At 47.2% G+C, this 15,396-nt stretch overlaps 1 protein-coding gene across 1 annotated transcript in view; it reads left to right on the top strand.

Annotated features, from left to right (window-relative positions):
• The window catches only part of LOC138491171 (alkaline phosphatase-like), a 172,319-nt gene that overhangs the window by 137,980 nt on the left and 18,943 nt on the right, over positions 1-15,396 (top strand). Inside the window, exons 7-9 of the mRNA XM_069617546.1 lie at positions 1,544-1,613; positions 9,036-9,170; positions 12,253-12,444. Coding sequence (XP_069473647.1) covers positions 1,544-1,613; positions 9,036-9,170; positions 12,253-12,444 — 397 coding nt within the window. The remainder of the gene's footprint in view (positions 1-1,543; positions 1,614-9,035; positions 9,171-12,252; positions 12,445-15,396) is intronic.

Genomic DNA, 15,396 nt, shown 5'->3' with positions numbered 1-15,396 from the left:
TCCTAGCTGTGTCAGCATGCCCAACTCTAGCCCATTGCTAAAAGGTAAACCTCAGGTCATGGCGGAAGGCTCATTAGAAATGCATGTCCCAGAACAGACTTACCCTACATGATAAAAGCTAGCCCTACTACAGGGATCCCTCAGATATACTCAGAAAAAGCGTATGAACTGTACTCAGATCATGTATTAAATGCACCAGTAAATGGATTCATACTTAGAATACAGAAGAAAGATGCGGTTGTATAACGCTGTGATTCAAACCCAACAGTAGCCAGAGCAATGGCAATATCAGATGAACTCAAATATTAAGATTGCTCTATTACTCCTGCCAGAAGTTAGAACTCTTGTTTCATGATGAAGGTGTAAGGTGGTGCACTGCTGGCTGATGCACATTAAGAGGGATAGGTTTGAAGGGGCGGAGGAGCGGATGGCTTTAAACATATCAGGCAAATTCGAGATATTCACTTTTTAGTGATTTCGTAAATGTATCTTGGTTTCAGGCGTGTGCAGTAGAGGTGAGCGCTGAAAATCACGGACAGGCAGTGGTTGAAGTGTATGAAAAGAAGTAGTGGAACTAGGTTCCCTGCTAGCCTGCCCCTGGTCCCCACAAACCTCACTGAAGTGTTAAGTTTTAACTTCTTCCAACACTTTTATTTTAAAACGAAGCCATTCCGCCAGGGTCTCCTTTCAAAATAAAAGTATAGGAACAGTAAAACGTTTTTTAAAAGCAATATAGGACCACAGCTCCCAACCTCTCCCGCCCACTTCGACCTCTGCAGACAGGTATGAATATTGCATCCACAAACATTCACACAAGCCAGGTAACTCTGGGCAGACTGTGCATATGGGTCAAGCATGAGTATGACCAGATGCATGTTTGTCCGAAGCAGTCATGCGCAGTAGAGACTGCCTGCTTTGCCTGTTGTCACCGCTAGAGGGAGCTGTTGCCTTAGGATATGGTCTTACTACATTAATGAAAACCTAAAAAACATTGTTTTCTATTAACACGAATTACAATCAGATATACCACATCACATATTAACGCTCTGAAAAATATCTTTCCTTATGTCACCACTAGAGAGAGCTGTTGCCTTAGGATATATAGTGGTCCTACTGTATTAATGAAAACCTAAAAAGCAGTGTTTTCTATTAACAAGAATTACAATCAAATGTACCATATAACGTATTAACACTCTGAACAATGGCTTTACTTATGCACTTTGGCCCGTGTACACAGGCTTTTTCCCTAGTATTTTATAAAGTGCGATGCATGTTCGTTTGGCCGCACCGAGCTATAACCTACAAGCAATGCTTCATTTAGGTACATTTTGTCTTTACTTTTGTAATATTAACTCTCGATAGCCCCATTAACAACAGTATATATACATATACACTTGCAAATATTGAGTAAAAAACCTATTTGAAGCCAAACGTGTCGCTGCATCAGTGTGCATGGATATCTCTGTCCTGTGCACATGCAGCAGAGACCATGTGAAGCACTTTGCCCTACTCCTCACTCTTAATATTCCCTTCTCCCCCGTAGGACGCCCTGTATGTGTGGGACAAAGCAGGTTTTGAAGCGGTGAACTTGAGCACAACTAACTACTTAATGGGTAAAGTATACATTTCCTCTCTTTACAGAATACAAAATACTAGGCGCCTAATTAATCAGCAATTTTTTTTAGCACAATTTGATTTGTACTGGTATGGTATCGTTTATTTATAAAGCGCCTATACACAGGCAAGTGTTTCAACGTGCTCAAGGAGGGTGGGAACATGAGGAGAAAAACAACAGTCTCTCCGAGCCCTTGAAATTCTGAGATGATAGTCTGCACAGGCAGAGTACGTGCGTAGAATGCATTTGACAGTTTGAGATGCTGCAAATAGGGCTGAAGGCGATTCTGCAGATTATACCAGTGCAATAAAGGGGTGGAGACAAGGGAGGCCAGATAGACAATCTTCGGCGCTGAGCATTTGGATCGTGTAAGTGCACAGACAGTAACAGGGAGGGGGAGATCTAAGTGCATCCGGTCGGTTGAGACTGGGGTAAGTGTAGCGAGAGCCACTCTCTAGGGTTAATTCTGAAATGCAGTGAGTGCGGGTGGGGTTTAGGCCCCTGAGGCAAGTGTGAAAGAAGACTGGTGGGGTGCCAGGGACCTGTGAGACTCTGAGGTACACCTGGGGGCCAGTCAGCAAGCTTTCAAGGACAAGGAGGGAGAGAGGGAAAAGAAGAGAGCTGGTTTAGCAGGGTAGAGGGACAGAGAAGGAAGAGGAGAAGAGGACGGTCTTGAGGAGTTTCCAGAAGATCAGGCTCAAGACGGAGGGCGGCAGGGAGGCTATTCCAGAGGGAGGCACCTGCTGAGGATAAGGATCTCTCTCCAAATCTCTGCTCAGAGAACCAGCTCTCTCGCCGAAGGTTGGAGGTAGATGAGCGGAGGGCTCGTGGGGGACAGTATTTAGGTAGGTAACATTGCAGGTAGGTAGGTCCCATGCCCCACAAAGCCTTGTGGACAATGCAGAGGGTCTTGAACTTGATCCTTGCAGCCACCGGGAGCCAGTGAAGGTATTTCAGCACCAGAGAGATGCGGTCCCTGGACTTGAGGCCAAGGATAAGTCTTGCGGTTCTGTTCTGAATGAGTTGTAGAGGGCGCAGGGCCGAAGAAGGGAGGTTGAGGAAGAGGCTGTTGCAATAGTCCAGCCTAGAGAGAACCAGGGCTCTGGAGACAGTGAGCCACTGGGGGAAGGTGAGAAAGGTAGAGTACCTCTGAGGAGGTGGAGCTGATAGTTAGACTTTTTAGAGATGTCTGAAATGTGGGAGGAGAAGGAGAGAGTTGAGAAGAAAATGACCAAGTTTTCTTGCCTCGGAGGTGGGTGCGGGGTAGGGCCAAGGGAGGCCGGCCAGAGAGAAAGTGGGAAAGTGGGAGCAGGGGTCCCAATGGGAACAATCTCAGTCTTACTGGCGTTGAGGCAAACATCATTTGCAGCACACCATGACTGAATAGCGGACAGTCGGATATGAGCGAGGAGGAGGAGGTTGAGGGTAGCCTGAAAGATAGTTGTGTGTTATCCGCGTCACACTGGAAGTTAGAGGTGAAAGTGGCAATCACACATGCCAGGGCAGCCATGTAGACATTGAAGAACCAGGTGGACAGGTTAGATCCCTGGGGAACACCACAGGTAGAGAGAGCTATAGTCGAGAGTAAGGCTCTGAGTTCTACCTGGGATGGGCAGTCAGAGAGAAAGTGGGTTAACCATGCCAGAGCCTGACCCGCGATTACCAGAGACATGCTATCAGGATGTTGTGGTTAACCGTGTTCAAGGCAGAGGAGAGATCAAGGATAATGGGGATGGAGGGAGTGTTAGTGTCAAGATTTGACAGGTCTTCACGGGTGTTCAGAAGAGCTGCTTCCATGCCTCTGGACGCTCTAAAGCCATACTGATGGTCATGGAAGCAACCAATAGATTCAGTGTGGAGGGTCAGCTGGAAGATAGCCAACTTCTCAAGGAGTTTGCCCAGGAAAGGAGTGATGGCAATGGGGCAGTCGTTTGCCAAAACAGATGGGTTGGCAGAGTGTTTTTTGAGAAGAGGGTGCACAACGGAGTGCTTAAGGGCAGTTGGAAAAACTCCAGTGGAAAGGGAGAGATTGCAGAGGTCAGCCAAGGCTGGGGGGAGGGAGTCAATATTGTCTTTGATAGCTTTTCTGAGGCAGCTGTTTGGATGAAGCCTTCATAGATCAGACTTGTCTAGTGACCTCATCAGGTGTGACGGGTGTGAGAGAAGAGAGGGAAAGTGGAGGTGGGGCCAAGGGAGGCTCCGGTCTTGGTGAATGCTGTGGTGTGGCAGAGAGGGTGGAAAGGATGTCTTGGGTTTTTGTGGTGCAGCGTGCAGCCAGGGCCGAGCAAAGGTCCTGGGTGGGTGTGCTAGAAGAAGAGGCTGCTGCAGGATTGGCCAGTTGACTTGCAGACTTTGAAACATTTGGCCGTGTTGTTTGATGTTGTTGAGATGTGGGCTTGAATAAAGACTCTTTTCTTGGAGCGGATGCAATGTCGATATTGCCTTTGCAGGAGGTGGCAGGCCAGTTTGTCAGATGGTTAGCCCGGACGCGTTCAATTTCCACTCGGCTGCCCTACACTTGTGTTTAAGGGCAGCTAGGTCAGAGTCGTACCAAGAGTTGCACTTTTTGGAAGTCTTCAGTCGGACCCTCACGAGAGGGGCAAGAGTGTGAAGAGTGTTGGAGATAGAGAGATTGAGGTTAGCAAGGGCTGTGTCAGCCGCAGGAGTGGGTAGAGGAGAGTAGGTGGAGGCAAAGGCAGCCACTGTCTCTTTTTTCATGGGTCTGGTGAATTTGAAGCTGGGTGGCTGTGCCAGATGTATTGCTGCAAGAGAAGAGAAGAGGAGAGCTTCATGTGTGTTGAGAGAAGAGAGTTATCAGTCCAACAGAGAGAGTTAGTGAGAGGAATAGAGAAAGGGATGTCAGTAGAGAGCATCCAAGTTGTGGCCCGTGGTGTGCGTGGAACCAGAGGGTAGGATAGAAAGAGATAGGGAGTCGCAAAGGTTGCACGGTGGGCCTGAGGAGTCAGGAGAGTCCAGATGGATAATCAGATCACCCCTCAGGAGGAGTTGAGAGGAGGAGGAGTATAGGAAGGAGGCCCCGGTTCAGCCCATTCCGAGAGGAAGTGAGTGGACTGATCTGGTGGCAAATGGAAGGTGGCCATGGTGTGAGAAGATTTGGGGGAGAGCGAGAGTCTGCAAGCTGGGCACTCGAAGGAGGAGTAGGCCTGAGTCTGGATGATCGACACAGGTATCCATTCTGGGAAGATCAGCGGCACTCCCTCACCTGTCCTCCTAGGCCTGGGTGCAGAGAGGATATTGTATCCTTTAGGGAGGAGGGTCAAAGCTCATTTCAGAGCTATCCTTGAACCATGTCTCAGTGATGGCGAGCACATCCAGATCCATGAGTTCGAGGAGGTTGCAGATGTCAGACGCGTGTTTGACGGCAGAGCGAGTGTTGAGAGTGGCAATGTGGAGTAACTTGCCATCCTCGAGGGTTTTCCTCGGGGGGGGGCACAGGGTACAGTGGTCCCCACCGAGGGAGGCAAGAGGGCCAGGGGCATAGTGAAGGGTGGCAAAGGAGCCAAGGCCGACAAGGGAGCCAGGACAGCACGGCAAGGCCAGGGGGACATGTGCAGAAGAGGAGGAAGGCACAGGAGGCAAGGGAGTCTGTGTAGAGGAGGAGCAAGGCACAGAAGGCAAGGGAGCCTGTGCAGGGGTGGAGGAAGACACAGAAGGCAAGGGAGCCTGGCCGGGGGGAGAGGTGTGGTTAGAGTGGTGAGGGAGGAGCCTGTCAAAAGAGAAGAAGGTTGGGTTGAGGACCCTGAACCATGATGCTTCCATTGAGATAAACATTAATGATAACTCTGAAAATGGCGAAGAGGTCAAGGAGAACCTCCCAGCGAGCAACACCATTAATGGGAGAAGAGGCGATAGTAGAGAGGAAGCCGACCATATAGTGAGTCCACAGGTCGAGTGCGCTAACAAAGAGGAGGATGTCAGTGATGGCTTCTCTGGCAGAAGCCATTACATAAGTGTCATAAGTGTCTGCAGGAGAAAGTCCTGGGTTGGAGCCTAGTATGTCCTTCTTAATTTTCTTACAGCCAGATGTAGTGATAGGAGAAGGATAGCAGATAGTGAAGCAGTTGGAGAGGATAGGAGAGATGGAAAGCCACATTGTTGACTGCAGTGGAGGGGGGGAGATACTTACCAGTCTGAGGCACTCATAGGAAGAGTGGTGGGGTGGGGGACACAAGAGAGGGGGGAGACAGAAGGTGGCGAACCAGCTAGTGAAGACACCAAGCAGCCATAAGATAAAGCTAGATTTGTTACAGCAGGACAGGGTGAAACACAATGGTGCAACTGAGCACAGCTAAAAACGAATTCAGCAGGACAGGGTGAAACACAATACTGCAACTGGGCACAGCTAAAGACGAATTCAGCAGGACAGGGTGAAACACAATAGTGCAAGTGGGCACAGCTAAAGACGAATTCAGCAGGACAGGGTGGAACACAATACTGCAAGTGGGCACAGCTAAAGACGAATTCAGCAGGACAGGGTGAAACACAATAGTGCAAGTGGGCACAGCTAAAGACGAATTCAGCAGGACAGGGTGAAACACAATACTGCAAGTGGGCACAGCTAAAGACGAATTCAGCAGGACAGGGTGAAACACAATAGTGCAAGTGGGCACAGCTAAAGACGAATTCAGCAGGACAGGGTGAAACACAATACTGCAACTGGGCACAGCTAAAGACGAATTCAGCAGGACAGGGTGAAAACACAATACTGCAACTGGGCACAGCTAAAGACGAATTCAGCAGGACAGGGTGAAACACAATACGGCAACTGGGCACAGCTAAAAATGAATTCAGCAGGACAGGTTGAAAACACAATACTGCAACTGGGCACAGCTAAAGACGAATTCAGCAGGACAGGCTGAAACACAATAGTGCAACTGGGCACAGCTAAAAACGAATTCAGCAGGACAGCAACTGGGCACAGCTAAAAACGAATTCAGCAGGACAGGGTGAAAACACAATAATAGTGCAAGTGGGCACAGCTAAAGATGAATTCAGCAAAACAGGCTGAAACACAATAGTGCAACTGGGCACAGCTAAAGACGAATTCAGCAGGACAGGGTGAAAACACAATAATAGTGCAAGTGGGCACAGCTAAAGATGAATTCAGCAAAACAGGGTGAAACACAATAGTGCAAGTGGGCACAGCTAAAGATGAATTCAGCAAGACAGGGTGAAACACAATAGTGCAAGTGGGTACAGCTAAAGACGAATTCAGCAGGACAGCAACTGGGCACAGCTAAAAACGAATTCAGCAGGACAGGGTGAAACACAATAGTGCAACTGGCCACAGCTAAAAACGAATTCAGCAGGACAGGGTGAAACACAATAGTGCAATTGGGCACAGCTAAAGATGAATTCAGCAAGACAGGGTGAAACACAATAATAGTGCAAGTGGGGACAGCTAAAGACGAATTCAGCAGGACAGGCTGAAACACAATAGTGCAACTGGGCACAGCTAAAGATGAATTCAGCAAGACAGGGTGAAACACAATAATAGTGCAAGTGGGGACAGCTAAAGACGAATTCAGCAGGACAGGCTGAAACACAATAGTGCAACTGGGCACAGCTAAATTTGAATTCAGCAGGACAGGGTCAAAACACAATACTGCAACTGGGCACAGCTAAAGATGAATTCAGCAGGACAGGGGAAAACACAATAGTGCACCTGGGCACAGCTAAAGACGAATTCAGCAGGACAGGGTGAAACACAATACTGCAACTGGAAACAGCTAAATTTGAATTCAGCAGGACAAGGTGAAAACAAAATACTGCAACTGGGCACAGCAAAACACGAGTTCAGCAGGACAGGGTTAAAACACAATACTGGGGATTAGACATTCATTGCCTCTGATTTGCATATGCAGAATAGAACCTTCAAAGGATTGGCCCTGGGCAGCCAATGCAAATAAAGGACACGCCTACATTTGGAGAAAAGCCACACCCATACCTATGTGAGCTCTTGACACCATCCAAGTGTAGGGTGGTTACGGGATGCATGTCGCGGTGGGGGTTCTCCTGCGAATCATTGGTAACCTAGATGACTCCTCTGGCATGGGAAACAGTTGGTGTTTCACGCGTCTGGCTTAGATGTGTATAGTTTTGCTTCCCATGTGTCCATTGTGAATATCTCTTGTTGCATTTTTGTTGATGCGAAAGTCAGATTGCAGTGTTGTCCCTCGCCAAGCTTGTGCCACCAGCTATCGACATATCTATTACGAGATTATCTTTCATGAAGGTTCCCGGGTACCTCGTTCTCCATGTTCTGAGCTGCCTGCACATGAACACATGTTTTAGGGTTTTGTTGGCATTCTGGCACAGCCAATATGACTTATTGTCCTCATGTATCTGTTTCCTGAAAGCCAATATTTCCATAGGTCGAAATAGATGAAACCTAAAGCACATGAACAAGGATCGATGTGTCGGACTTGGGAATGCACTCAAGTATGTCGGCACGCTGGCAGCGATTGAATGCAGTTTGAGCTTTGCTTTTTCTTTTTGTGTTCTGATCCAATTGCATATCCATATATTTTTTGCGTCAGATTTGCCACCGGAGCGAATGCACAGGGGCCTCTTTTGCCTGTTATACCCCTGTTAGATAAAAGTGTGTAAACCTCTCCACTTTTGAATACCTCTTTTGTGATTGTGCGGGGCAATTCTGTATTTTCACATTTGACCTTGGCATTCATGCCTGGACTCTGTGGGCCTCCTCACGAGTTGGGCTGTAGCCCTTAAATGCGGTGGTAACGGTATTACAGCCGCATTTAAGGGCTGGCCCTATCACGAGTTGGGTACTAAATGGGCTGTTTTACCTCCAGCCTTTCTCTGGAGGTGAAAATCACCTGTTTTCGGCTGTATTACCGCCGGCTGTATTAGCCCGCATAATTAGCGCTGAAAATACCCCATTGAATCCAATGACCCAGTTGGGAATGGGGATTTACCGTTAACACCCAACTCGTGATCCGGCGGTAATACAGCCGGACCGGTCGGTGCTAGGGCTATTACAGTCGGCGGTATTACAGCCGGGAATACAGCCCAACTCGTGATGAGGCCCTGTGTCTGAGAAATACATTTTTTTTGTGACTCGCAATGCTTTGCAGGCATGATGTGTGACCATTGCAAACTGCCCACGGTGCACATGGCATCCTTTTGCTCACTGTGTGGGAGCAGTTTGGGGGGTGGGGGAGTAGGTGTATATTGCGGCAGCTGTAGCCTGGCCATGTTTCAGGATTTGTGCGACTCTGGTCCCATTTGTATGTGGTTGTTTTATTTTTAGTTGTAGAGGCGCTTTCAATGCTTGCGCCCCGGCACCATCCATCACTTCGCTTGAGTGAGCGTCACATTGAGGCTGAGTTGGAAGCGGTGTTCTTCTGTTGAATTGTACTGTTCTCTACTCCTGCAGGTCTCTTTGAGCCCAAGGATATGCCCTATGAGCTCCACCGGGATCCAGCCAAGGACCCTTCTATCGTTGACATGACGGAAAAGGCTATTAGGATACTCAGCAAGAACCCCAATGGATTTTTCCTTTTTGTTGAAGATAAGTATTGGCCAGAATGACCTCCCCCATGACAGTGTGTAGGCGGGAGGCTCCTCACCATTACTTCTTTCCCACCTTAACTCCCCCAAAGTGACTCTGTTTGCCACTACACATTTAGTAAACCACAACATAATTTCACATACTTGTGCAATATGAACCCACCGGGTAGAGAAGTTGCAGATTGTGAAAGTGACTAGCTGTAGGAATATTCTGTACAACTGTTCATATTATTGTTATTTTCTTTTTTCTGTTGGCCATTTGGGCCATACCAGTTCTCATTTAAACAAGAATGGAGTCCTGGCTGAGATGTTCGAACCCAGCTCGCAGGGCAGAGCCCTTTGTTCGTTGTTGAGGGTCCAACCCTCACCACTAACAATGCTGTGGCTATACTGCACAGTATGGTACGCCACTATGTGCCGGCGCCCTCTTGTGGATGACGCCGAGTGCCGGCACAGCAGAAAGTAGATTATGTGACATGCTGAGTATGGCTAAACCTTGCTCCTGGCCAATGTGGCTTACATCGAGCACTGCACCATTAAGAGAGTGGAGAGGTGCAGCTAGTTTACTTCTAGACATATTAAAGATGTGGGGAGAAAAGAATAAATGTTTGGGAGGTGGCAGGGTCAAACAGTACATTGTGTTTTGCCCAATATCACTAATGCTGATGACTGGTGCTGTACTTTGCTCCCCCAGCTAGAGCTGCAAAAAGGGCTTACAGAAGCAGTACATAGCGGTGAGACAAATGGCTGCACCACTTTGAACGGTGGCTCCCTGTGGCTGTTTCTGGCATTTAATATTCTACCACAGAAAGTAATCTCATGTTTCCTTGAAGATTACTTTGTGGTACCTCAGGCTAGTATGTCTGAGCTGCCGATGCTCCCACAGAGCTTTGGTGTGTGACAGGCCGTTTCCAGCTTGTAGCATGTATTTAAAGAGTGACATCTTTCCAGTAGATCTTATTTCAAACATTGAAGTTTCCTTCGAGAATCCAGTTAGACGAGACCACATGTAAATACGTTTAGTCCTCTTGGGCGCCATTTTGAAATGAATGTTTGCAACTCTGCAGCACCGTTCACAAAGTAACAACAACAGAGGTCGAGGGATGACTGGAAGCGTGATGCGTGGTTTAGTTGAGAGTATATCCTCTCTGGAAGTAAATACGGGGACTCATTTTCCCACTTCCTGGAGGTGTGCGAGAGTGATGGACCAAGATGGACGCTTCATTCCCGGTTACAGTGTCCACTGTGCAGGGCAGTGATCGTTGTCAAGCGTCGAGTCATCAATCTATTTGTTGATTTTTTTCTAAAGTTGGAGCAGGTTGGCAAAATTTCATTTTAAAATGTCTACGTAAAGGAGTAAATATGAGTTTTTTTCCCCACTGCTAATTTACATATATTCCACCGCTCTAACAATATTCTTCGTGTTGTCCCCCATGATTATTTCAATGTGTTACATACAATATGATGCATGAAACTACTCTTTTAATCTGACACTTAGTTATTTCTGGCACATAGCCGCCCCTTCCCTGCTCCCCTAAAAATGTGCACAGCATTCCACAGTGTGGGATATGCTGCTTGACCAGCTGTGAGGAGTGGGCCTGTGCACGAATTCTGTTACCTTTAAGTGCATCATAGAATGGCTCAGATAGGAGGTTTCTTTTGCTTGAGTTGAGCCAAGTGTTCCTTTTCTCGGTCATAATGGTTCTAGCTGGTGTTCCTTCATTTTCGTCATTTGAATAGCGCTTTTCACCAGAAGGTCCCAAAGCGCTGTTGGCTGAACGCCAATGTGTTGGTAGCTTGATGGGGAATAGCAGTATCGTGTAGTCCAAACAAATGAGAGGAAGTCGGCAAATTGGGACAGCTTCTAGGGCATTTTAGTGGACAGGATCCAGGCAGGGTCATTTGTTGCAGAAGGGTCTTTGGATAAGATCTTTGTAGATGTGATATGATATGATAAGATAGATTATTTATAAGGCACCTAAAATCCAGAGGTTTCTAAGCCTGGACCTGGGGATCGAACCTGTGCTGCTCCGTGTCGTCTTGTTTCCAAGGCGAGCACGTTGCCCCTTAGCTATCTCCCCGAGATCATTGCAAATGTTGAGGAATTATTTAGATCAGTGGATTGAGTCCTACACTAGCCAGAAAAAGACATCCCCAGTTAAGAAATGTTGTGAAGAGGTCTTCCAGGGTGGCTGAGAATTGTACAAAGAAAGCTTTATGAAGGACTAACGGCTGATGGCAGTTGAGGGGTCACATCTCTGCTTGGATGGCGATCAGCGTGCAGATGTTGGCATCTGTATAGGAGAAACATAGCAACTTCCCTTGGCTGCTGGCTATTGTTTAACCCGGGATTTGGGGTATAGTCAGTAGGGTCTATGTTTTCAAAGCTGGGGATGGAAGAACCTGTGAGCCAAGTTTCTATGAGAAAAGGCATGTCCATTTCTTTGACAGAGGGAATGAAGGTCATGGATGCCCCGGGCATTTTTAATGGCTGATGTGATGATGATGACGAAGCAGAGCAGAGCATGTGTACCGTCATACCCTATTGGCATTGGTTTTCTGCAGTGTTAGGTGGTCTGTTAATGGATGAGGGTGGAGGGCTAGTCCGTAGGGACCCTCACAGCATATGTTCTGGCTGGGGAATGTTGCACCAGCACTATTGGGGGGGTGGGGAGGATCTGGCTTATGGGGGCTGGGTAGTGTCCTTCCCCCGGGGTCCTGTTAGGAATGAACACGCCTAAATGGAGGTTGCCAAAGAGGTTGCTCTGGTCTTCGTCCACCATTTCCTGAAACACATCCACTGGCCCTGAGGATAGGAGAAGGTTCTAAAATCACATGACATCCAGGAACCAATCAGCTGGCAGTAACAATGCAGTGTAAGGATGTGCCATGGAGAGGGAGCGGGGGATGGATAATGATAACTTTACAAGAACAAGAGGGGTTGTACATTAGTCGGACTTTATTCGAGTACTCCTGCATCTAGGTATATGTGAATATTGCTGTATGCTTCCCAATTTCAGAGGGCCTTGGTTAATAAAGTTTAGCTGCACTGCTATATGAACTTCTGATCTTTTTCTACCCACGAGGACGAATTGATCATGGTCACCATGGCAGCAAAGCGAAGATGGCACTGATGGAAACAGTCATGTTGGACAAGGCCATCCAGAGAGCCGGAGAGCTGACCAAGGAGTCGGAGACCCTTACCGTAGTGACTGCTGATCACTCCCATGTCTTCACCTTTGGTGGCAGCCCCCGTCGAGGAAACAGTATTTTGGGTAAGTCGGCTGGATCCAGTGCAGTGTGTGAATTCCACCCTGAGAGCCTCAAGTGAAATCCCTGGTGAAGGAGTACTCGGGGAGATTGGGTACGAGAGTAGCTGTGCACGGTCTTGCATCCTCACCGTAACCCACCTCTCATCTGCCTGTAGCTAAAATGTTTCCCTCGTCGCTAGCCTTCCTCTGTCCCTCACTTTCTCTGCCTCCACTCTAATACTTCACACATCATGGTCACATCCCGAGCACAGCTGGCCGTACTGCCTACCTTCACTTAAAAATGTCCAATGCTCATTGTCCTTAATCTATGTATGTCTACTTATGTATTGTCCCGGATGACTGTTCCATTTACTCCCCTCCACAACCTGGTCAGAAGGTCCCTCAAACTCGCCCCAATGTAAGAAGCTCACTGCTTCCCGTAAAATATGATTTCCTATATATTATATGTTATTTTGTGATCAGAAGAACATTGTTCTTCTTGTATATAAATAAATAAATAAATAAGAAGTCTTTTAGGATTAACAAGACATGGAACTGTGTTAAGGTGTGCATTATCCTGAATAGGTTAAATGTGGCATGCCACCAAAGCAGATATAGGTGAATGTATCAGTTAATGAAGACCCTCAAGAGTATATATTGATTAGTCAATGATACATGCTCATCTTTCTGGCCCAGAGACCAAATGGTGGAAGATTACTGTGAATGCAAAGCATACAGGAATATCAAGGTTGGGGGATCGCTCTGAATGTCAAGCATACAAGAATGTCCAAGTGGGGATTTACTGTGGATGTCAACGAATACAGGAATATCAAATTCAGGACCTGTTTGGAATGTCAACATGGGCGATTACTGTGAATGTCAAGCATACAGGATTCGCAAACTCTGAGCTTGCTGGGAATGTCAAGTTAAATGGAAGCTTACTGGGAATGCCAGGTTCAATGGGAGCTTACTGGGAATGTCAAGTCAAATGGGAGCTTACTGAGAATGTCAAGTTAAATGGGAGCTTAGCAAGAATATCAGACTGGGCGCTTACTCAAGATGCCTAATAGGGAAACCTATTGGGAATATCAAAGTTGTTTCTATTTCTATAACAGGTGGGCTTGTGCTACAAATGTAAGAAAAGAAATCTTACACACGTGGCCTTATGGTAGAAATTAAAAAGTCCTATTTCTAAGGTTAGGCCCCCCTCCTGTGCTAGAAAATGCACGCAGGTTACCTTAACATATATTTCATCAAGATATCCTTTTGAACGGATAGCCACAAATATTTGGTGATTCCTCGGATTATGCGAAAATTCGTGTGACACAGAGTTTATATAAATAAGTTTGTCCAAAACTATTATTGAAACACTGTGATGAGAGGGTCCCAAGGATGCCCCTCATCACCTCTAGACTCATGTCACGACGAAGAGCCAGAAATGCTTGCAGCCACCCATCTTATTTCGGACGAATCCCGAGTGCACCAATGATTGACAAGTACACAGAAAGGTATCCTCTCAGCCAGCCATACAGACCGAATCCTGTACACATCTTCAGAGGTATATGAGAAGAAACCGAGATCATGGATGGAAATACCCTTATGGACAGTCTCGACTGAAGTACCAAGAAGCCACAGTGCTGACGTCATTAGTGACACAACGTCATAGCAGCATTAGACATGAAGCACACTTGCACTCCACACCCACACACACACATTTGTGTACATGAAGAACATGCTTACACAATTCTATAGCTAGAGGACAGATACATATATATTGTTTCAATGCTTTTATTATTATTTGCAATAGCCAAATGCAGTAATGCAGAACTGCAAGGCACAAGAGATCCTGAGCAAGCTTGCACATGCTTATAACAATGATCGAGTGGACATACTGCAGTATATATGGAGCCTAATAGAACCACATATCAATAACCTATGGGGAACCTAGCATAACATGGACAATTTAGAAAACACATTATAAGGGTTAGGAAATCTACAGCAGGCCTCAAGCCACTGAGCATGAGACGAGCAAAGCTGATTCAGGCTGCACAGAGCACGAAGCAGGCTCCCAGCCAAGGTCAGAGATGCGCAGACACATTCCAATCTCCAGACGACAAGGGGACCAGCTGCAGAGAAACCGAATAAATCCTCATAAAAGTAAGCTGAAGAGCTCAGATTTGTGGTCTCTAAGCATGTGGTACAGCCAAACGAGACAATGGACAGTCATCCGGTTGTCATGATTCCTGCCCCCAGCCCTCTGAGATATCAGCCTGGAGTCAGGCCACGATCACCTACATGGCCCCTAAGGGCCTCTCCATCCTTCCAAAGACCCACTTGGAGTCAGACTTGGCACCTGTGGCACCAGGCTCACACACTTCCCTAGGATGCATAGAGGGCAAGATGGATGCCCCCACATATTCCACTTCCTGGAACTGCATATGCAGTCTAGCCTTTTGGGTGTGGTTCAACCCAGGTATACCTGGGATTCCTAGAGACTATTTAAACCAAGCCCAGGCCGAGAAACACGCTTTGCATTTCTCTGCACCTGCAGCGTGACACTCACCGTGCTCGAATCAGTCTCCAGAAGGCCTGCTCCTTTCTTCCCCGCTCAGCGCCCCTGCAAGAACAAAAACACCATTAATAATAGCATTGCCTTGCTGAGCATCCAGCTTCCATCCATCGCTGCTCCAGTCCTGTGGCAGCTACGGCAGTGTCATCTTTATCTCGGCACGCCGCTTCCTAAGGAAAGGGAAAATGACAGAGGAGAAGACATTAGTAAGCATTCTGCATGTCTCCGCTTACTCGAAAACTGTACGAGATTCAACACTTACCTGAATTCAAGCCGCTTGGGGTAACTTCAACTCCGGAGCTTCTCATCAATCTGCAAAAGATATGGACATGGAAAGGAAAAAGACATACCAGGTTAGCGTGCAAAGCATTTGGAGGTGCTGCACATCGCGCTCACTCACCATGTCT

Source organism: Ambystoma mexicanum, chromosome 10 (assembly GCF_040938575.1).
Source record: "Ambystoma mexicanum isolate Mex_15411 chromosome 10, UKY_AmexF1_1, whole genome shotgun sequence".
Taxonomy (NCBI): Eukaryota; Metazoa; Chordata; class Amphibia; order Caudata; family Ambystomatidae; genus Ambystoma; species Ambystoma mexicanum.
The sequence above is the reverse complement of the archived record's forward strand: the minus strand, read 5'-3'. Positions and strand labels throughout refer to the sequence as shown.